The 22834-nt window shown below is 43.7% G+C and overlaps 1 protein-coding gene across 1 annotated transcript; it reads right to left on the reverse strand.

Annotated features, from left to right (window-relative positions):
* Nucleotides 1-2655: 2655 nt before the first annotated feature.
* Nucleotides 2656-21232, reverse strand: SEC61A1 (SEC61 translocon subunit alpha 1). The gene is made up of 12 exons (XM_082265918.1): nt 21072-21232; nt 16249-16316; nt 15487-15552; nt 12172-12250; nt 9459-9590; nt 8014-8123; nt 7775-7928; nt 7440-7600; nt 7104-7301; nt 5449-5640; nt 5291-5367; nt 2656-2849 (listed from the first exon to the last, which is right to left on the reverse strand). Exons 1-12 carry the CDS (start codon nt 21076-21078, stop codon nt 2663-2665), a joined length of 1431 nt encoding a protein of 476 aa, XP_082122044.1. The 5' UTR covers nt 21079-21232; the 3' UTR covers nt 2656-2662.
* Between the last annotated feature and the right edge of the window lie 1602 nt (nt 21233-22834).

The following is a 22834-nucleotide window of genomic DNA, read 5'->3' on the forward strand; positions in this document are numbered from 1 at the left end:
TGTCCATCAGATAGATCAGGGATCCTCAAACTACGGCCCTCCAGCTGTTGAGGAACTACACATCTCATGAGGCATTGTAAAACTCTGACATTCACAGACATGACGGCTCAATGATATTGAGGTCAGGAGACTGAGATGGCCACTCCAGAACCTTCACTTTATTCTGCTGTAGCCAATGACAGATAGATTTGGCCTTGTGTTTAGGATCATTGTCATGTTGGAATGTCCAAGTACGTCCCATGTGCGGCTTCCGGGCTGATGAATGTAAATTTCCAGTATTTTTTGATAATATACTGCATTCATCTTGCCATCAATTCTGACCAAATTTCCTATGCCTTTGTAGCTTACGCATCCCCAAAACATCAGCGATCCACCTCCGTGTTTCACAGTAGGAATGGTGTACCTTTCATCATAGGCCTTGTTGACTCCTCTCCAAATGTAGCGTTTATGGTTGTAGCCAAAAATCTCAATTTTGGTCTCTTCACTCCAAATGACTTTGTGGCAGAAGGTTTGAGTCTTGTCTCTGTGCTGTTTGGGGTATTGTAAGCAGGATACTTTGTGGCATTTGCATAGTAATGGCTTTCTTCTGGAGACTCGACCCTGCAGCCCATCTTTACTCAAGGGCCTCCTTATTGTGAATCATGAAACAGTCACACCACATGATTTCATGAGAGTCCCGTATTTCACCTGAAGTTATTTCTGGGGTTTTCTTTGTATCCCGAACAATTTTCCTGGCAGTTGTGGCTGAAATTTTAGTTGGTCTAACTGACTGGGGTTAAGTTTCAACAGAACCCCTCATTTTCCACTTCTTGCTTAGAGTTTGTACACTGCTGCTTGGCATTCTCAATTCCTTGGATATCTTTTTAGATCTCTTTCCTGTTTTATACAGTTACACTACCTTTTCCCGCAGATCCTTTGACAATTCTTTTGCTTTCCCCATGACTCAGAATCCAGAAACGTCAGTGCAGCACTGGATGAAAGATGCAAGGGTCTGTCAGGAGTCCAGAAACTCATTGACCTTTTATACACACACTAATTACAACAAAACAGATCACAGGTGAGGATGGTTTCCTTCAATAACCATTCAAACCACTTTGTGTCAACTTGTGTGCATGTCATCAGGCCAAAATCACCAGGGTGTGTAAACTTTTGATCAGGGTCATTTGGGTAGTTTCTGTTGTCATTATGATTTAACCACTTCAATACAGGCAACTTTCCCCCTTCCTGCCCAGGCCAATTTTCAGCTTTTAGCGCTGTTGCATTTTGAATGCACGATCATGCAACACTGTACCTAAACCAAATTTATGTCAATTTTTTTCCCCCACAAATAGAGCTTTCTTTTGGTGGTATTTGATCACCGCAAGGTATTTTCTTTTTTGCTACACAAATAAAAAAAGACCGAAAAGTTTTTTTTGTTTAGGTTATAAAATTTTGTAAATAGATACGTTTTTTTCCTGCACTGATGAGGCCGCACTGTCAGGCACTGATGGGGTGGCACTAATATGCAGCACATATAGGCAGCACTGCTGGGTGGCACTGATAGATGGCAATGATTGGCAGCACTGATGGGGAGGGCACCACTGGCAGGCTCCCAGAGCCCTGATTGCCATCCCTGGTGGTTCTAGTGGCACCCCCCCCAAAGGGTCTGCACTGGTAATCAATGTTCTGATTACCAACACAGACCCCCCCCGTCAGGAGAGCTGCAGATCAGCTCTCCTCGTGCCTGTCAGACACGAACTGAGGAAAGCCAATCAACGGCTCTTCCTATTTACTATGTGACCAGCTGTGATTGGACACAGCTGGTCACAGGGTAAAGAGCCTACATCAGTAGGCTCTTTACCGAGATCAGAGATGCGGTGTGTCAGAGCGCATTATCCTGCTGCCGTCATATGATGTCCGGTCGGGATAATGTAACCACCTTCCCGCCGTCCTTTGCCTATAGGGTGGGCGGGAAGTGGTTAGAAAGAGAAGAGACAGTTGATTGATAATAAAAGGCTTCAGCCAAACACTAACAATGAGTGAAAAAATTTTTGTGTTTTCATATTCTCAGAAAAATGGCCAAGAAATCATAAACTCTGCCAGGGTGTGTAAACTTATGAGCAAAACTGTATATGCATGCATTTTTTACTTTACAGCATTTCTTCCCACCTGCCTAAAACTTTTGAACAGTACTGTACATGCTACAGATTGGAAAACACAACTTTCCACCTTCAACTCCGAGAACTCATTACGGATACAAAATGACGACCACTTGTGGTTTTCAATAGTTTTATTGAAAAAAAATGATAATACCAACAGCTCTGCTCCGACTCTGTACAGAAGCGATAACCGGCGGGATGAGTTAAGTCTTCTAGGAGACTTTATTAGGTGCCCTTTTTGAACTCATGCTCATAATTAGGCAAAATTAAAATATTTTTCTGAAATGAAAAAAAAAAAATAAAGTCCTTGCACACAGTCCACAATTCTAAAAAATGGCCCGAAACTGATAAAAAGGACAAAAAAAACAAGAAGTGGGGCGTTTGGTGAATGGACACCAACTAGGTGACGCGCCTGACCCTTTCTGAAGTCCTTGGAATATGATCTTTTATACAGTTGTTCCAAGTCACGTGATCAGCGCACATCCTGCTCGGAGGACTGGCCATGTGGAGGATGGTCTTTTGTTTTAGAAGAGAAGAGCACCCATGCTTCCGACTTCGCTCTGCTCTTTGACGAATATCTCAAAGTATTGGTAGATGATGGTGACGGCCAGCAAAATTCCCGTACCAGAGCCGATGGCGCCCAAGAAGTCTGCCAGGACAGAGAGGGCACCGATGCAGAGACCACCGAAAGCAGCAGCTGTTGGGATGTACCTAAAGAAAAACAAAAAAGTTGGTTAAAATTTTTGCAGACTGCAAATATCTTCCCCTCAAATATTTGGAAGTGAAACCTTCAGGGACTCTGGTCTAAATGAAAACACTGCTTTTTTTTCAGGGTCTGAAAATAGAACAACTTGCCCACTGGTTTAGACCAGGGGTCTCGAACTGGTGGCCCTCAAGCTGTTGCAGAACTACAATACCCATGAGGCATTGCAAGGCTGACAGTTAGAAGCATGACTCCTATAGGCAGAGGCATAATGGCATTTGTAGTTCCGCAACAGCTGGAGGGCCACCAGTTTGAGACCCCTGGTTTAGACACCCTGTGCACTTTGTTATGTATCAGTCATGCATTACAGTAGAACTATAGGCAGACCCCCCCCCCCCCATTTTGGATACAGCAAGAATATCAGATTTTTTCCTGCCAACTGTGTTACATTTGGGAGATTTCCTTTCACTTCATGTCCCATAGCCACAACAGGAAATGAGGAAATCCCTGCCAATGAATCGCCTGTCTACTGGGCACTCCCCCCCCCCCCCCCCTTCCTGCCCAGGCCAATTTTCAGCTTTCAGCGCTGTCACACTTTGAATGACAAAGTGAGTGAATATACTACACTGTACCCATATGAAATTTTTTATCATTTTGTTTTCACACAAAGAGCTTTCTTTTGGTGGTAATATTCAATGGATTTTGTATTTTTTTTTGCTAAACAAATGAAGACCGAGAAAAAAAAAAAAAAACGCACACATTTTATAGTGCGTTATAAAATTTAGCAAACAGGTAATTTTTCTCTTCACTTATGTGCGCTAATGGGGCGGCACTGATGGGCACTGCTTGGCAGCTATGATAAACCAGACACTGGTAATCCAGTACCCTGATTATCAGTGTCCCTTTAACACAAGCCAGTTATTGGCTCTCTCTCCTCACGCCGTCAACTGATTGATCCTTAACTGTGATCAGCTGAGTCCGAAGGACTCAGAAACCACAGAGCGCGCCGCAGGAGGTGTGAAGGCAGCGTGATCATGGGAGGATGTCCATGAACGCCCTCCAGGCAAATTAACTCCACGCTGTAGCAGTCTTTCGCAGTGAGAGGAAAGCTATTGAGGCTATGGCCACTCCACTAGCACAGATTAATTTTTACATGCCCAGCTTAGTCATCTGCAGCCTGGTCAAATACACCTATACATTCCTGTTTAAATGAAAAGGGTCCAGGCAGGCCCTCTTTGCTCTGTTCCTGTGCTTTTATTGTTCAAACACCACACCATATACCTTACCTGGTCAGTTTGCTGATCAGAGCTACAGAATACGCCTGTAGTCCCATAGTCCGCTTTGCCACCATGCCCCCCTTCCTAGCCCTGCTCTGGCTGACACAGCCTACGTAGACAAGTATTTCCCTGCTGATATCAGGCAACGGACCCACGCCCCATGCATGCATGCCCCCTGCCCAATGCTGCTATGTATAGCCATTTCTATGAAGCAAAAACTCCTTACCGATGTGTTGCCAATGAAAGCTGCGGATCTCCATAACAAGTCTCAGATAACCCCTCCTAGAATGTAGGCTAAATAGCAGTCTTGTGCTTGCTTTTCAAGTCAATATTTAACCCAGGATTTCCCAACCAGGTATCTTCCAACAGTTGCTAGGGGTTCCTTGAGCAATTTCTACCCAAGTTCCCACTGACACCATTGATACTTTTAGCTATCCGTAAGGGGGCAATTCTTCCCACTGACCATCATACTAATGCATCAGTAACTTTTAGCAGAGGTTCCCATATTTTAGGGGTTCCTCTATGTTGAAAGGGTTGAAAAAAGCCAATTTAAAAAGGATAAGTTCATCTGTGGAGAATGTGTGACATGTTCCCACTGCTGCAGCCAACGCCCATTCTCCCTGTGGCAGCAGTAGTACTGTCACTTTTTAAAAACACGGTGACATTCATACACAGTGTTCTGTGAATGTATGAACTACAAGTCCCCACACATCCTTTGTGGCTGTTGGCTTGTAGTTTTCAATGAACTACGACTGCGCCCACTGTGGTAGCTCATCGATTTTTCCTGTCAGAATTTATCGGCTTCCTGGTACGAGGTACAAGCAAGCCGATACACTGACAGGTCTGCAGGAGACCTGCATGGCATCAGCGAACTCCTGATCACCGGTGCAATGCTTTACAGGTTCCTACAACCAAAAATAAAATGCACATTTTTTTTAAAACCAATTTAAAATTAAAATATGCATTTTTTTTTTTTTTAGTAAAGTGAACTTATTCTTTACGCTATTTAGTATTTTTATATTACAAAAAAGTGAATATACTATTATTTATTGCAAACTGAATGATTGGGGATATTGATTGGGGTATATTTAGCATTCACACACACATTTTAGGTCGACCGACGGTTACAACAGAGGAAAACCGTCAGGTAAGCTTACGCTTTGCTGACTCACCTGTTAAGTTCGTGCACCATGGAGGTCTCCCTGTGGCCTCTCATCACCATCTGCTGCTCTTTAAGCTGCTTTGCAACCTGCAGACAAAAACAGAAGAGTTCATGCGCTTTGACCTTACAGGAACAACACGAAAGCGGGGTCCTCGGTTACACACTTACATCTTTAGCAGAGGAGCCAGAGACTTCAATCCATGTCTTGGAAAAGAAGGCGCAGGAGCCCAGCATGAAGACTATATAAATAACAGCATGGACAGGATCATCTAGCACCGAACCAAACGACTCCGGTGGCGAGAGGTAGTAACAGAGACCCCCCACAGGGTACGCCCTAGCCGGACCACCAGTAGATGTATCCTAGGAGATAGAAGATAAACGAGGCTCATAACTAGGTTTTCTTGAACAAATGTTAGAGGACCAGCAAACTTTAAACAGCATACATAAAATGCGAATGCTGTTAATTTGTAGAAGCTTTTTGCAACTTAATGTCTAAGCTTCCGTTAAAGTGAACCTTGCAACATAAACTGGACAAATCTTTGTCCATCATTCTAATTTCTCCTTTTGAAAAGCTATGCAAAATATTAAAATTGCAGCATTTTAAAAAAGCCACTAACTGATCAGCTCCCCGCTTATCAGACATTCAGTTTAGGAATTGGTGATGTAGTCAGTGACTTCCCACAGCTTTTTGGGAAGGCTACATCACTAGAGGCTGCAGACATAGTATAACGGTAGTAATTACCCCTATTGTTCCACTATGTACATTGTAAAACATTAAATGTTCAGAATTTACTAAAACTTTATTTTGCATATTTGTTCTCTTTGAATAAACCATTCTTTGCACCACCATGTCCCTTCTTGTACTAGCTAGACTTTTGGGAGGGCCTGCCTGGATTATGTCCACCTAGCAATCTCAGAGTTGTAGTAATAAAAACAAAAAAAAAAAAAAATCTGAATTTTCTTTAGCTGTACAGTTTTTGAACTCTGCAATAATGAAACTCGTGTTGCGATGTTTGCTTATTTTCTTTTATTATTTGTATTGAGTTTCCATAAAAGTGGTTGCTTCTTATTTGACTTATAGCTCTGTGCAGGCTTCTGGGGAAAGCAATGAGCCAATTATACGAGCAAGAATATCTGCGGTCACTATATAAACAATTTTTAAATACTGCAAGAAAGCAATATTTGAGTTTGTATGCAGTTTTAGACAAATCGGTGTCTGCAGATTGCAGCAGAAAGTTTATAACATTTCTTAAGGGGATATTAATGTATTTTTAAATAACAAATTTACCTGCTCTGTACAATGGTTTTGCACACAGCAGCCCCAATCCTTTTCTTCTCGGAAACCCTGGCTCCCCCCCCCCCCCCCGCAGAGTGCTCCCATAGCAAGCCAATCGTGCATGCTCGCTCCTAAGCCCTGATCTGTGCATCCATAAGACACAGAACAGGGCTCAGTGCTGCCCCCCACTCCCTCCCTGGCTGGGATTGACTCTTGTGCACATGGCTGGAGCGAGATCAGTCTTCGGTATATTGTTGAGGGGGTGATGGTAGCAGGAAGTGCTGCTTACTGAAGTTTTTTTTTTACCTTTATGTATTGGGGGGGGGGGGGGGGGGAAACTTCCACCTTTTGATCCACTTTAAGAGAAAGTGGGGTCATTCCTGAACCTGCAATGTCCCACATATGATCAGATGATATACACGTCATGACCTGCTTGATTTGCACTGACTTGATCTTCCTCCACTAGAGGATGCTTTTACAGAAAGCACCAAATATTTGCACAACCATAGGGCACCATTACTGGCACAAGTGGTTACAGGATACTCACAGACCAGGTGCCCAGGAAGTTGACAAGCAGGTTCCCGCTGAATCGGGCAGACAGCATCTGAGAGATGACGTACAGATTGGAGACCAGAGCGGACTGCAGGATGATGGGGATGTTGGAGGTGTAGAACAGCTTGATGGGGTAAGTATTGTATTGGCCACGGTAGCGGGCAGATTTGATAGGTAGGTCAACTCTGAAGCCCTGCAATGAGACAAACAGGTTAAAACTATAAAATCATATATTCATAACAGAAAAAGACAGCGTTTGTGGTTTAGGTTTAGCCTCAAGACAGGGTTAAAGATCCTGTGCTTAGACTGCAGGCAAACACTCTGTACACACCTGGAAGTATATAACCACAGCAAAGACAAAGATGGTAGCGATGAGGTTCATGAGGTTGGGCAGGTTCTGGCGGTAGAAAGCCTCTCTGAGAGCACGGACTTTATCGGTACGAGTGGCGAGCAGGTGGAAAAGAGCGATGATAGCGCCCTCAAACTCTGTGCCTGTGAGCAGACAAGAAATTCAAATATTTAATTCAAAACCATAACCTTAAAAGGACTCGAATATACTTATTTTTAAACCTGAACATGCTGATAAAAAGGTAAAGGTGATCTGAATACCAACAATCAGAATCACATATAGAGCTAAAAAGAAAATAAATTAGGAATGTATTCTACCTCTTCCAGTGTTTACTGTGGTAGGACTGAAGGCCTTCCATACGATGGTCTCACAGATGTTGGTGGCAATAAAGAGAGAGATTCCAGAGCCTAAACCATAACCCTTCTGCAGCAGCTCATCCAGGAGCAGAACAATGAGACCGGCAACAAAGAGCTGGAAATAAATATAAATTGTATAAACTGCATAGAGGATGGGAAAGAATTCATGTCCTCAGAAATGGCCTGAACTGAAGGCTTACCTGTATAGTGATGAGAAGACAGATGCCAGCACCCATCTCTGAAGGATCTCCGTACATTCCTGTCATGACATAGACGATGGCTTGACCGATTGTGATGATCATACCGAACACTACAAGAAAAGGCGATAACCTCAGTTAAAGCGGTTGTAAACCGCTGGTTACTTTTTTTGGCCTGCAAGGTAAAGGCATAATGTGCTAGTATGCATCGCACACTAGCACAATACGTGAAACTTACCTGTAAACGAACCCCACCAGCGATGTGATTTAGTCACTGGAGGCAGCGACCATTTTCTGCCGGGCTTTCTTCTGGGTCCGCGACTCCGGCTGTGTGACAGAGTGGAGCCGCAATGACGTCACTCCCGCGCATTGGGGGGAGCGGTCATTCATGGCACATGTATCTGAAGGAACAGCACGGGTGGCCGTTCCTTTTGAGCGCATGCGCCGATGACATTGGCTGCATGCAATGTAAATATCTCCTAAACAGTGCATGTTTAGGAGATATTTACAATTCCCATTAGGCTTACCAATAGGTACAAATTATTCTTCAGACTTTACTTCCTCTTTGAGGTGCCAGTTAATGTGAACCTGTATGCTGACTAAAGCTGCTGAACTAAGAGCCCCCTTCCCCCAGCCTTTATACTAGCCATTTTTATAAACGGTCGCCCTCTGTCGCACACCCTTTAGAAAAAAATAGACTTTCCCCATGGTGTGTGGGGTATGAATGCACCCCTCTCTCCATGTGACAGCACTCTGTGCCTTAAAGTGGTTGTAAACCCTGCATATACCAATGGAAGTGACTGGTCTCAGGTGATAGAGATGAAAAATCATCCTGCATAAGATGGCTCCTCTTCTGCTGAGTGCCCGCTCCTGAGCATCGCTGTGTGAGTCCATAAGTCCACCCCACCCCCGCTCTGCATTCACCGGCTACCATTGACAGCAGCGGGAGCCAATGGCTTCTGCTGCTGCCTGAGCCAATGAGGAGGAAGAAAGCCAGGTGAGTGGCTGCTCTTGGGCGCATATCCAGATCAAGCTCAGGTAAGTATTGGGGGGGGGGGGGGGGGGGAGCTGCATATTGAAACTTTTTCACCTTCATGCATAGAATGCACGATGGTAAAAAACCTTCAGCCTTTAGAATCACTAATCCACAAACTAACTTTAAAATGTGGCTGCGAAATCCGGTAGAACGAATAATTGCTAACAGAGGGGCTGCTAAGACCTAAACAGCACCCATACAGAACAAATCAGTCTGTCCTCAGAATAGCTGATTTCAAAGTTGGGCTCAGACTTCCTAAAGCTCTTGCATCACCTTTGGACATTAATGAGTTGAGGGCGGCAAGTCACTGACCAGCCCTCTATGAGAAAGAGGAAATGTAACCCTAATGTGCACTTTATAGAAGCATAAATAAACTGTATAACACTTGAACTGTCACCATTCTATAACTCACATTTCTGTGCCCCGTTGAACAATGCTCTGTCTTTTGGTGTGTCTCCCACTTCAATGATCTTGGCACCAGCTAGAAGTTGCATGATGAGCCCAGAGGTGACGATTGGAGAGATACCCAACTCCATCAAAGTACCTGAAAGAAAAAAAGGAAAGGGTCATCACAGGGATTCATACCAGGGAGCTCTTCTATTGAATAACACACTGAAGAAAGCAGGAGCAGTACTGTCAGCACAGATTTATCTTCTTTAACATAAGGCAAACACGTTTCCGAGATCACATCTGTAGCAAGTTCTTTGGCTCTTGGCCCTGTTGTAGGACTTAAAAATTAAAGCTTAAAGTTAATGCCCAGGTTACCTGTCACTTTAGTTTGGACCTCCCTGTCTCACACCCGGAACAATATAACATCGGACAGCCGGAGGGGCAGGCTGATGACGTCACAATCTCCGACTCCAATTAGAGGAAGTTTTGTATTAACTGACAGAATACAAACTACCTATGAATGGCTGAGCGCTGCTCAAACCAACACTATTATGTTCCAAGTGTGAGATAGGAAGGTTTTATCTGCTAACCGGAACACAATGACGTATAGTGTATATGGTTGAGGCTACATACCGTTTATACCTGCCCGTAGGTGCACAGGTTAATAAAGGAAATAGTTTGGGCCAGCTTGGCCCAAACTATTTAAAGTGACAGAAAACCTGGACATCAGCTTTAATGAGTCACTGCCCATTTAGGGCAAATTGACAGGGTCTGCATATACAGTGCAACCCAGAAAGTATTCACAGTGCTTCACTTTTTCCACATTTTGTTATGTTACAGCCTTATTCCAAAATGGATTAAATTCATTATTTTCCCCAAAATTCTACAAACAATACCCTATAATGACAATGTGAAAGAGGTTTGTTTGAAATCTTGGCAAATTTATAAAAATTTTAAAAAAATCCCATGTACATAAGTATTCACAGCCCTTGCCATGATACTCAAAATTGAGCTCAGGTGCATTTCAGGTGCTGATCATCCTTGAGATGTTTCTACAACTTGATTGGAGTCCACCTGTGGTAAATTCAGTTGATTGGACATGATTTGGAAAGGCACACACCTGTCTATATAAAGGTCCCACAGTTAACAGTGCATGTCAGAGCACAAACCAAGCCATAAAGTCCAAGGAATTATCTGTAGATCTCCGAGACAGGATTGTAATGAGACACAGATCTGGGGAAGGGTAAAGAAAAGGTCTGCATCATCGAAGGTCCCAATAAGCACAGTGGCCTCCATTATCCGTAAATGGAAGAAGTTTGGAACCACCAGGACTATTCCTAGAGTGGGCCGCTTGGCCAAACTGAGCGATCGGGGGAAAAGGGCCTTAGTCAGGGAGGTGACCAAGAACCCGATGGTCACTCTGAAAGAGCTCCAGTGTTTCTCTGTGGAGAGAGGAGAACCTTCAAGAAGAAAAAACATCTCTGCAGCACTCCACCGATCAGGCCTGTATGGTAGAGTGGCCAGAGAAAAAACACTCCTCAGTAAAAGGCACATGACAGCCCGCCTGGAGTTTGCCAAAAGGCACCTGAAGAACTCAGACCATGAGAAACACAATTCTCTGGTCTGATGAAACAAAGATTGAACTCTGTCTTGAATGGCATGTGTCATGTCTGGAAGAATCCAGGCACCGCTCATCACTTGGCCAATACCATCCCTACAGTGAAGCATGGTGGTGGCAGCATCATGCTGTGGGGATGTTTTTCAGCAGCAGGAACTGGGAGACTAGTCAGGATTGAGGGAAAGATGAATGCAGCAATGTACAGAGACATCCTTGACAAAAACCTAATCCAGAGCTCTCTGGACCTCAGATGGGTGAAGTTTCATCTTCCAACAGAACAAGGACCCTAAGCACACAGCCAAGATAAAAGGAGGGACTATGGGGCAACTCTGTGAATGTCCTTGAGTGTCCCAGCCAGAGCCCAGACTTGAACCCGATTGAACATCTCTGGAGAGATCAGAAAAATGGCTGTACACCGATGCTCCCCATTCAAACTGATGGAGCTTGAGAGGTCCTGCAAAGAAGAATGGGAGAAACTGCCCAGAAATAGGTGTGCCAAGCTTGTAGCATCATACTCAAAGACTTGAGGCTTTAATTGGTGACAAAGGTGCTTCAACAAAGAATTGAGCAAAGGCTGTGAATACTTATGTAAATGGGATTTTATTTGTTTATTTTTAATGAATTTAATCCATTTTGGAATAAGGCTTCAACATAAAATGTGTAGAAAGGGAAGCGCTGTGAATACTTTCTAGATGCACTGTAGCCCCCTGCATGTGGATTGGGTATTCTTTGCAAGCGCAGTTGCTCCAGAGCTTAGTAAATCAGGTAAATCTTCACTATGCACAGTGCACAGTCTATATGCCTTTAGTAAGTCTACCCCAATGTGTGGAGGTGGCCCCTACAAAATACAGCAACCTCAAGACAGACAACATAATTCTTAAACTGGGCAGTCCTAATTCCATTTAATAATAGCAATTGTTAAACAGCAACAAAAGTGAAAGTGTTGTTTGTAGAAGGCAAATGTCTTGCTTTGTTCCCACTGCAATTTGGGAAATTAATATTAAAAACTTGGTTAGCTGTCATGCAGTGTTCACAAAACAGACCCTCTACATTACAAGAAGGCACTAAAAGATACATTTTTGTTTGTGCCAGAGAAATATTAGTGAAGCTGTATTACCTCTGTTAGAAGCCAGGATAACTCTCATCCAGTAAAAGGGATCTGCAGAGTCTGATGACATAATACCAAACAGGGGAATCTGGGAAAACAAACATTATGCAGATTAGAAGCAGCAACCTGTACACCATAACACAATTATAATGACCATTAAAGGAGAAGTAGGACGAAAGCTCTTTTGGCCCTACTTCTCCTTTGAGTCAAAGCAATGCACTTTATTCTGCACTCCTGTGACCGGTTATCAGCTCACAGAGGGCTGCGGTTTGCTGTCGGCTGATGTCACTTAGCCGGTCCAGGATCTGGAGCAATTCCGACTTTAATGAGGGGATTCACCCAGATGCCTGGACCAACAGTGAGCCTGGGAGACTGAGCCAGCCACTCCTGCCCCCCTCCACAGCCCAGACCTCCAATGGAGGGGCAGAGCAGAGACTGTCAATCACCAGCTCTCTACTCAGCGAAGACAGAAAACTGAATAATCAGCAGTCTCTGATTGCTTAGTTCTCTGTCTTTGAGTTGGTGAGGGACAGATGTAGCATTGGAGCCATACTGAATCCACCTAGGCATGTATACTTTTTTTTTAAAATTTTCAAACTTCTCACTTAAAGCAGGTATTAAAAAGCAAAAAAAGGGCTCAATGAAAACTGCCGTAAAAGTGTCAAAAAAGGAAATGGGTACAAACACCCCAATTGTGGTAGCCCCCTCCCCCACTGCCAAAATTCCTGGCAATGTAGTATTGGTGGGGCAACTCCTTCATCCATTGTATTTACATTTTTTACATTTGGTGACAGCTTTTTTCCTGCACTGTAAGTTTAAAAGTACATTTACACTTTAACATGTCTACCAAGGTACATTCATAAGCCAGGGCTCAAACCCCAGGCGCAGGGTCGCATTAGCGACTAGAATGAGCGGCCTGGCTCCTACACTGCGGCAGGTGTCTTGTCCCAGGCACCCCAAGTCTCCCGCATGCGGCTCCCCAAGAGCCGCATGTCCTGCGCGATATCTTGGCTGTCAGCTGTCAGAATGGAGCCGATGCTTCCTGTATAGTTCCAGTTCGGTCCTGTCACAGACGGAGTGATATCAAATGCACTCCACCTGTGAGGAGACCGAGAGGTACAGGAAGCATCGGCTCTGCATGCTTCCTCCAGCACCGCTCGGCACACTCTCCGCCAGCATTTCCCGCCAGCAGTAAGTCACATGTGCTAGGGGTGAAACTAGCCCCCAGCACATAATTGTAAATATCCAGGCATGTGCAGTGTTTCCGACTCCTACCACCATCACCACTTCAAACCACTGAAGTGGTCATGGTGGTTAGAGTGTTCATTCATTTTTTTTTTTTCCGCTGTATGCCCTTTTGTGTTCTAAAAATAGTTATATTTGAAAAAAAAAAAAGTGTTCCTTTAATATCTCTCAGAATTAAACCTCTGTATACTGATTGCATTTCATTTGATCATCCTCTAGTTGTGTTAAATTGGTGGGGGGAGGGGGCGCGGAGTGCCACCTCCCTAAAATTAGTTATTGCAGGTTGGGATTTCTGTTGTGCCCATGCGGCCCCCGTCCGCGGGTGAGCGGACCAAGATGCCGCACTGGCCAGTATTAAGGCCGCAGCCTGCTGTAGGGAGACACATTGGAGAACTGAAGCCCTCTTGTGGTGGCCAGGGCTGCAACAAGCAGTCACTGTCAGCACTGAGGGTTTCCCCTGCCTGTTCTCACTGCTCGGAGAATAGGTTGAAGATGTTGAGGGATTGATCTGGCACCCTGTCTTTACTTGTGAGTGGACAGGGAGTGTGGGGCAGCTGGTCAGAACAGCCTCAGTTCCATTTACAACCCAACCTCACAAAGATGGAAACCGTTTTTTACATTTATTTTTTTTCCCATTAAAATGTATTTTTTTTATTCTCTCCCTGTCATGCCACACAGCCAAAGGCCCCTTTCTCACGGGCTGGCTGATCAGGTCAGTCTGTCAGTTTTGGTGGATGTCCGCTGACAACCGTCGCCATCCGATCCTGTTGGCCAAAAACAGACGGTCCTACTTTCCATCCATCGGATCGAATCAGATGGCATTGTATTAAAATGGACAGGCAGTCCATTTCCATCCGACTGCCCCATAGAGGAGAGCGGGACTGTGCCCATGTTCGCTCTGCATAGCAGAGCAGACAAAACCTGTCATCAACCTGCTCAGCGGAGATTAGCGGAGAAATCCCTGCTGAACAAGTGGATTCCACTTAGTGGAGGTGCACGTGTGAAAGGGGCCTAAGGTGGCATGAGTTACTGGATCTCATATCGCCTCCAACTTGCTACACTCTCCTTCCCTAGTGAGCCACTGTCCATCACCATCAAGCCAAGTACACACGGGCCAAATGCCGGGCATAATCAACTGGTTCATCAAAAACTGGCTGCCATTCGGCCGGTGCGTATGGCAGCCGGTCCCACAGAAGCCGGCCATTCGGCATGCGTGAAAAAAAAATGGCTCCTAACTTTTTTTAGCTGGCTCTTAGATTTCAAGCAAATTTGTCAAGCCCTGTCATAAGCTCATAAGAGCCAGCAAAATGATTTCTATTAAAAGTGACTGGGCATGAAAGTTACTTACTCCTACCATGTTAAATGTTGCTGAATATTGCCTTTGGAACTGTACTTTTCTTTTCTTTTTCATTTCGATAGTATTCCTCTGTTTAAATGACCTAGACCTAAGATCCCGTGCATTCCATAGTCTCGCCTGGCTAGGCGCACCCTTTGGAACCGTAATTGAGAGATCTCTGGGGGTGTGCCGGCCCGGTTTTATCATGCCTAGCGGGAACCGCACAGGGAAGCTGGCTCTCATGTATGTAAACATGTGTTTTTACCTCCCCGGGTCATTATATGTCATTACTGTTTTTCCCATAGCTTCTCGTGATAAGCATGTTGTACTTTTTGATACTTGTTACATGTTGAAAATTCAATAAAAATTTAAATTATAAAAAAAAAAAAGTGACTGGGCAGCTCTAGAGCCACTTGATCACTTTTATAGGGCCCTCTAAGGGGCGGGCGCCCCCCCTTTCCCTGCTGGTAGCACCTATGGTGGTTCCCTGGCTCTCTAATTCTAATAGACCCCCCAATATCTCTATAAAGGCCTGTCACCTGCTCATGCCAGTGGAGACCAACAAGAACCCATCCTGCATCACATGACCACACAAGATCAAATGCATATTCTTTTTATAATCAGAAAGTTTTAAGCATGCCATAAATACTTTATTCTATGATTAGAATCCAGAAAAATGTAATGCTTTTTATTAAGACATTAGCAGTTCTGTACTTCAAGCTCACCACCATCTGTGTACTTACCTGGCAACATACTAAGAAGATGAAGAGTGTGATGGCCGTCCATAATACTTTTTCTTTAAATTGGATCTGTAAACACAGAAAGTAGACAGAAATGAAATACATTAAGTAGACCTTCATGGGCTTTAATACCATGCAACAACACCCCCCTCCCCCAATAAAAAAGTCATTTTACATGATCTCCCCTGCCTCCATTATTGCCTAGGACACTCCTGCATCATCCTAGGATATTCCGGAGTCTGCACAGTGGCTCTAGGGTTGACCCGGTGGCACATCATTAGGCACCAACTGTGAGAACCCAAAAGAGGCAGCTGGCTTCTGATGACATAGGAAGGAAAGGTTGCGGTGCAGGACCCAGATAGTGCAACTCTGGATTCGTGTGCAGGTCAGTATGTTTTCTCAAGAAAGGTCTCTAACTCACATTCATACATATACATACTAGGGCCAATTTACCTACCAGCATGTCTTTGGAGTGTAAAGGAAACCAGAGTACCTGGAGTAAGCCCACGCAGGCACAGGGAGAACATGCAAACTCCATGCAGGTAGTCCCGTGGTTGGGATTTGAACCAACGAGCCTAGTGCTGTCAGGCAGAAGTGCTAACCACTTAGCCATTGTGTAGTTAAAATTATCAGTTTATAAACAATGCCTGTAGATGGAGCCATTATATAAAGAAAAGCTTTAAAACAACGACATTACTACAGTATTCCTACATTGAGCAAGCCATAACAGAGCAATGGCAAACAAGGATGATAAAGGGCACGTACCTTTCGTTCTGGCTTTTGGATTTCTGGCAAAATTGCACAGAAGGGTTTAATTACTTCAAGAAATTTGACTGCAAGAAAAAAATAAAAGCTAGGGTTAGAAGCATATACAAGGCTTTACTGTATGCAATTAATTTTCACTTAGTTTGGCATTATTACAATGAAAAACAAAAAGTGATATTTATTAAAAGCTGCAAAATGACATATGCATTAGCAGCAATGTACTTAAATTTGACATTCATATTAGTCAGATAGAGAAATGCAATTTTTTTTCATACACAACTTAAATATTTGAGGAAACTCTGATAAGTGGCATATGGGCTCATGGCAAACTACCAGAAGATAAACTGGTGTCAGCAAAACTGGTCTCCGATGTGACGGGTAAACCTGGATGCAGATACTTTACCAGGGATACAAGGGGAACAGTCAATATTTGAAAGAGTCCTGACAAATGACTGCAGGGTGAGATTTGAGCCCCACAGCTGCCTAGTGAATGGATATCCTAAAATAATGCCTGTCACAATAGGGCCGCCTCCATTATGTTGGTATGACAGGTACATGTACTCTAAGGCATGATATATAGGATTCTCATATTAGGATTCTAGGACAATTACATCAACACTTGTGATGAGCAGCCTGAGGGCAAACACAAGTATGTGCAATGTCTTTACTTGTACAACATGATCAGAGCTGAGAAGCTGCAGCAATCCACAATACTGACTCATAACATGGGGACTTCTGAGGATTGCTGCATCCATATGGAGTATGGGTTAGTACTGAGGATTGCTGCATCCATATGGAGTATGGGTTAGTACTGAGGATTGCTGCATCGATATGGAGTATGGGTCAGTACTGAGGATTGCTGCATCGATATGGAGTATGGGTCAGTACTGAGGATTGCTCCATCGATATGGAGTATGGGTAGTACTGAGGATTGCTCCATCGATATGGAGTATGGGTAGTACTGAGGATTGCTCCATCGATATGGAGTATGGGTAGTACTGAGGATTGCTCCATCGATATGGAGTATGGGCTAGTACTGAGGATTGCTCCATCGATAAGGAGAATGGCAAAGTTCTAGATTGAAGAATCTATACTGTATATAGTTTCCTAATAAGGTTTGTGTGCTTAAAGCTTCCGTTTTAGGTAGTAATAACCCCCTGACATGCCACATTTGACATTTCATTTTTTTTGGGGGGGGGGGAACCTAGTTTTGACAGGTACCCACTCCCACTTCCGCTCGGAGCGCAGCAGCGCCCTGAACGGAAGTTCTAATCTCCCCCTCCATCCCATCTTCTGGGACATGTCAGAGGTCCCAGAAGATTGCCGGCCAATCAAGACGCGCAGCGCAACTTGTACAGTGCGTACCCAGCTGTGAAGCCGCAAACTGTCACAGCCGGGTGCCCACACCAGTGATGCCGGCGCCACAGAGACCAGAGGGAAGAGGATCGAGGCTTCGGGCGGCCACATCGCTGGACCGTGGGATAGGTGAGTGAAAAGGCTGGAACTCCGCTTTAAAGAGTGCCCCCCCCTCCCAAAATCAAGAGTCAGCCACTACAAATACTGCAACTGCTGACTTTTACTATTCGGAAACTTACCTGCCCAGGGATCCAGCAGTGTCTTCACCCGAGCCGACTCTTGAGCCGCAGCCAACTCAGCTGGAAGTGGGAGCTGGTAGCTGTCAAAACCAGGTACCTGCCCCCCCCCCCCCCAAAAAGGTGCCAAATGCAGCAGCAGAGGGGGAAGGTGTCAGACAAGTGGAGCTTTCCCCTTTGGGTGGAGCTCTGCTTTAATCTATATGAAGTATGGGCTAGTACTGAGGACTGCTAAATAAAGGACTACTTTTGACAGGTAACTGCTCCCTTTTCGGGCCGGATCACAGCAGTGTTCTGAGCGGACGTTCAGCCCTCCCCTCCTTCCCCTGTGGCACACATCACAGGTCCCAGAAGACTGCAGGACCTTTCACATAGCGAAGCACGTCTCACACATGCACAGTGGAAAGCCAGCTGTGAAGCCGCAGGGCTGAACTGGGGAGACTGAACTTTAAGTTCTGCTAGATCACTTCAGGTCGGCCCCTTTTGCAGGTAAAGCTATGCGACACATTATAAATAGCTGCCTATACTTTAAAATCCAGTAATACACTGTCTCACTTTGCTGTGCACATGCTTAGTTGCTTTCTACTTTTGGCAGTTTGCTGAAAATGTAGAACTGACAGCCTAAAGATCTACTGCTTCTCGGGGGCTCTGGGCTTCAGAAAAATGGCAGCCTCCAGCAAGCAGAAACAGGAGCAATGCTGGAGGCAATTTACAGCACACACTAATCTGGTAGCATGATAATGTGGAAAGAATGTTCCTTGCTAAAGAGAATTATTATTATCAAGTCATTGTGGGTAAAGTTCTGCTTTAGAGCCGGTTCACACTGAGGCAATCCGACTTCGAGGGGCGACCTGTGACCGCAACTTCCAGGGACTTCACATAATGGAAGTCTATGCAAGTCGCCCCCAAAGTAGTACAGGACCCTTTTTCTAAGTCGGAACGACTTGTGTCGCTCCTATTAGAACGGGTCCTGTGCTAATCAATGGACCGCGGCCTACTGCGACTTGTCAGGTGACTTGGACTTGGTCGCCTGACAAGTCGCGCTACTCTGAATGGGCTCTTAAAGTATATAAACTATAGGCAAAATGTTTTTTTTTTTTTCATTTTGGATAAAGCAAGGGAGGGTATTACTCCATTCGGGTTGTTTTTTTTTGCCATCTGTGTCCCATTGCAGAGATTTCCAGTCACTTCCTGTCTCATAGCCAAACCAGGAAGTGAGAGGAAATACCTGCAAATGAAGGGAATCCCTTGGGGACCCTCAGGTCACCAGAACTAGTGTCCCCATTGGAAGATTTCCCCCTGTGTTAATTTTCTGGGGACAACACAAAATTTTGTGATTTTCTTTTAATTTTACTTGTTTTTACTCATCACTTTCAATGAGAATGCTAAGCAAGACATATCGAGAGGTTGAATCTCCTTAATTGGGGCACAGACAGTAATAAAAGCTGACAGGTGTTCTAATCTATCGCTATTCTGTCCAAAAAACAAACAAAAGTGCTGTCTTTATAATTTAAGGTGTGTTAGAAGCTAAATCTATATAATGCTTTTTTGTATCTCTACAGGGAACAAGAATGTCTGTTTTGGGATTCCGTGTTCTAGAGGTGTGTGTATATATATATATATATATATATATATATATATATATATATATATATACACACCCCCCCCCTAACAACATTCAGGTTGTAATCTGTTGTAATCTAATGTGTACATACAGTATAAGTGTAACACAAATCAATATATGTGTGATACATCTGTAAAACCATCTGAAGTCTGTGTGTTTTTACAGGTTCATGTAGAGATACAAAGTAACAATTTCAAATGTACAAAGCTGCTACATTTACTTTGTATCCCTACATAGAACAAAAATGCCTGTTCTGAGATTCTACATTCCAGGAGTATCCCCCCCCCATCACATCCAGGTCATATACACACACACATATATATATATATATATATATATATATATATATATAGTACATATATATATATATATATATAGTACATATAGATAGAGAGAAAGGAGAAAGAGAGATTGCAGCATTTAGGTGTTTCCCTATGAATGATGTCAGTGTTAATTTATACATAGAGAGGGAAGCATTCAGGTCTTTACGTATTGGAAAAAGCTGTATATGAACACAAGATATATCTATCTATCTAGAGAGAATAATACTTCACACAAACATACATATATAATTAATTTTTGGAGAGGGGGCACAGCATTTAAATCTTCAAGAAAATGAGATATAATAAATATATATATATATATATATATATATATATATATATATATATATATATATATATATATATATAGATATATATATATATATATATATATATATTACACACACTGCCATTTTTCAAACACAAATGAATATATTTGTGTTTGAAAAAATGGCTCTATATATATATATATATATATATATATATATATATATATATATATTTATATATTATCAGTATATAAAGAGCATAAAGAGCAGCATTTAGATATACTTTTTCTATATATATATATATATATATATATATATACACACACATATCTAAATGCTGATATATATATAGAGATATATATTTTGTTTGAAAAATGGCAATATATAACACATCATATATATATATAGAAAAAAAAAAAAGGAGAAAAAGTATATCTTAATGCTGCTCTTTATATACTGATTATATATATATATATATATATATATATATATATATATATATATATATATATATATATAGCCATTTTTTCAAACACAAATATATATATATAGCAGCATTTAGATATGTGTGTGTATATATATATATATATATATATATATATATATATAAATAAAAGAAGAAGAAAAAAAAAAAGTATATCTAAATGCTGCTCTTTATATACTGTGTGTTATATATATATAAATATATATATATATATATATATATATAGACACTGCCATTTTTCAAACACGAATATATATATATATATATATATATATATATAAACACACAGTATATAAAGAGCAGCTATGTATATATTGCAAAGAAGAAAAAAGTATATATATATATATATATATATATAGATAGATATACACACTTGTACCCCTAATATGACATTCAGAGGTTGGATGATGCTGTGTGTCCCTCATACACAGGGCAGACATCCGGGCCTCTCTGTGTGGTTGTAGTAGATCACAGCCGGGCTCCCAGTGATTTCCTCCCCTCCCCCCCGCAGTGGTGGCCCCGGGTACTCACTGCCCATGTTGGCGGCTCGGAGCGGTGTGCTGGCGCCGCGCTCTCTCCTCGGACTGACTGACCGCCGCCGCTCTCAGCTCTGAAGACTCTCCCGAGACACGTCACCGCTCCCGACCACCGCTCACACACGTCAGATACCGGAAAAGAGGGACAGCAAAGCCAGCCACTTCCGCTTCCTGCCACGCTCAGCGGCATTCCACACAAGGGCAGGGGGCGAGCGAGCCGCCGGCCATCTTAGGTCCTGGCAAGCAGGTCTGTACGTCGGGGCAATATGCAGCGTTCTATTGCAAAGTGCGTAAGATTCAGCACGGAGGCGGCGTTACTGATTTAAATGTTCTGTCGCAATCATCCTTTTATTCGCCGTAAATGTCATTTTTATAGATGGGTTGGTTGTATTCTTGCCCTGTTATAAAATGGCGCCGGCGGAAACAACGTCATTTCCGGTACAGGGGTTCGGCTGGGTGAGGGAGAGCTGACTAGCTCTTCTGTCATTGGTCCTAAGATATGCGTCACCCTGAAGATGCGAGGCGCCATGTTGGTTTTGGGCAGAATCAATGGACACGTCCTATGTATACAGCGGGGGGTAGAGGCAGCACAGGGAGGGCCCACGTAGTACAATTGTGGAATGGAGAGCAGCTGACAGCCAGGTGCTGTTACAGGAGCTCTACTGGACTATAGTACGTACTCTAATACAATTTAAAGGGCCAGTCCATAAAAAAAACTGCTGTTTCTTCTTTGTAGTGGGGGTGACATGACTGGGGAGTCCACAGGCCTGCATTATTATTTATATGGCTTCTACTTTTCTTGTGGAGAATGCAGTCAGGGGTGGAGTATACACAATAGCAGCTGGGAGTTTGTTTACCTTCTCTAAGCTGACTCAGCTGTGTTGTAGAAGTGATTCAGACGACTGTAAAGCCCCCCTCCCCCACTATAGATCCCAAGGCCACCCATCCCTCAGGGATCCCCAGGACGTCCATGGTGGGTGTGAGTATAGGGCGCCCAGCAAACATCCGCTCAGTGATCATCTCTGCACCGAATAGATCCGGAAACCGTGAGCTCTGATCAGTTCAGAACCGTCATTCCCTGGATTCCACGGCCAGGGAAGATGTTAATCAAGTACAATCTGTGCTTGTTTAGCTTCAGAGGTGACCTCTAATAGACCCCGGTGTCTCCTCCCAGTGCCGTTTATAATTGTTAGAATAGGATTGTAAATGCACTCCCAGGTACTATAATGTGCTTAAAGCAGAGCTCCAACCAAAAGGGGAAGCCCCCCCCCCCCCCGTCTGCCTCCTCCCCCCCTCTGCTACCACATTTGGCACCTTATTTTTGCCTCCACTTCTGACTCAGTTCGATGCGGCAAAGTTTGGGCCCCTCCTACTCCTGCCCCGCAGCCGGCCCATTAAGGAAGCGCAGCACAATTCGCACATGGACAGTAGGAAACCGGCTGTGAGGCCGCAAGGCTTCACTGCCAGCTTCCCTTAGCCAAGATGGCGGCGGCAGCCCCCCCGTAGCTGATTCTGCTTGGGTGAGGACACTGCTGGATACCTGGACAGGTAAGTAACCTATTAGTAAAAGTCAGCAGCTACAGTATTTATAGCTGCTGACTTTTAATTTTTTATTTTTTTTTGGGGGGGGGGGGGGGGGGACAACTCCTCTTTAACCACTTGCCGACTGCTCACAGTATATTTAATGTGGCAGTCAGCCCCTCATAGGCAGAGCGATGTAGTACTACGTCGCTAGCCTGTGAGGGCTCTGGGGAGCGA

This window comes from Pelophylax lessonae (genome assembly GCF_965119305.1).
Source record: "Pelophylax lessonae genome assembly, chromosome: 8".
NCBI classification, from domain to species: domain Eukaryota; kingdom Metazoa; phylum Chordata; class Amphibia; order Anura; family Ranidae; genus Pelophylax; species Pelophylax lessonae.

Bases quoted from the DNA above. Each gene is read 5' to 3' on its own strand.
- SEC61A1 (XM_082265918.1), bottom strand. The intron at 15,553-16,248 runs GTACGTGCCCTT...CTGTGTTTACAG, and splicing joins TCCAAAAGCCAGAACGAAAG to ATCCAATTTAAAGAAAAAGT. The intron at 2,850-5,290 runs GTGAGTCAGCAA...GTTTTTCTTTAG, and splicing joins ATGGTGCACGAACTTAACAG to GTACATCCCAACAGCTGCTG.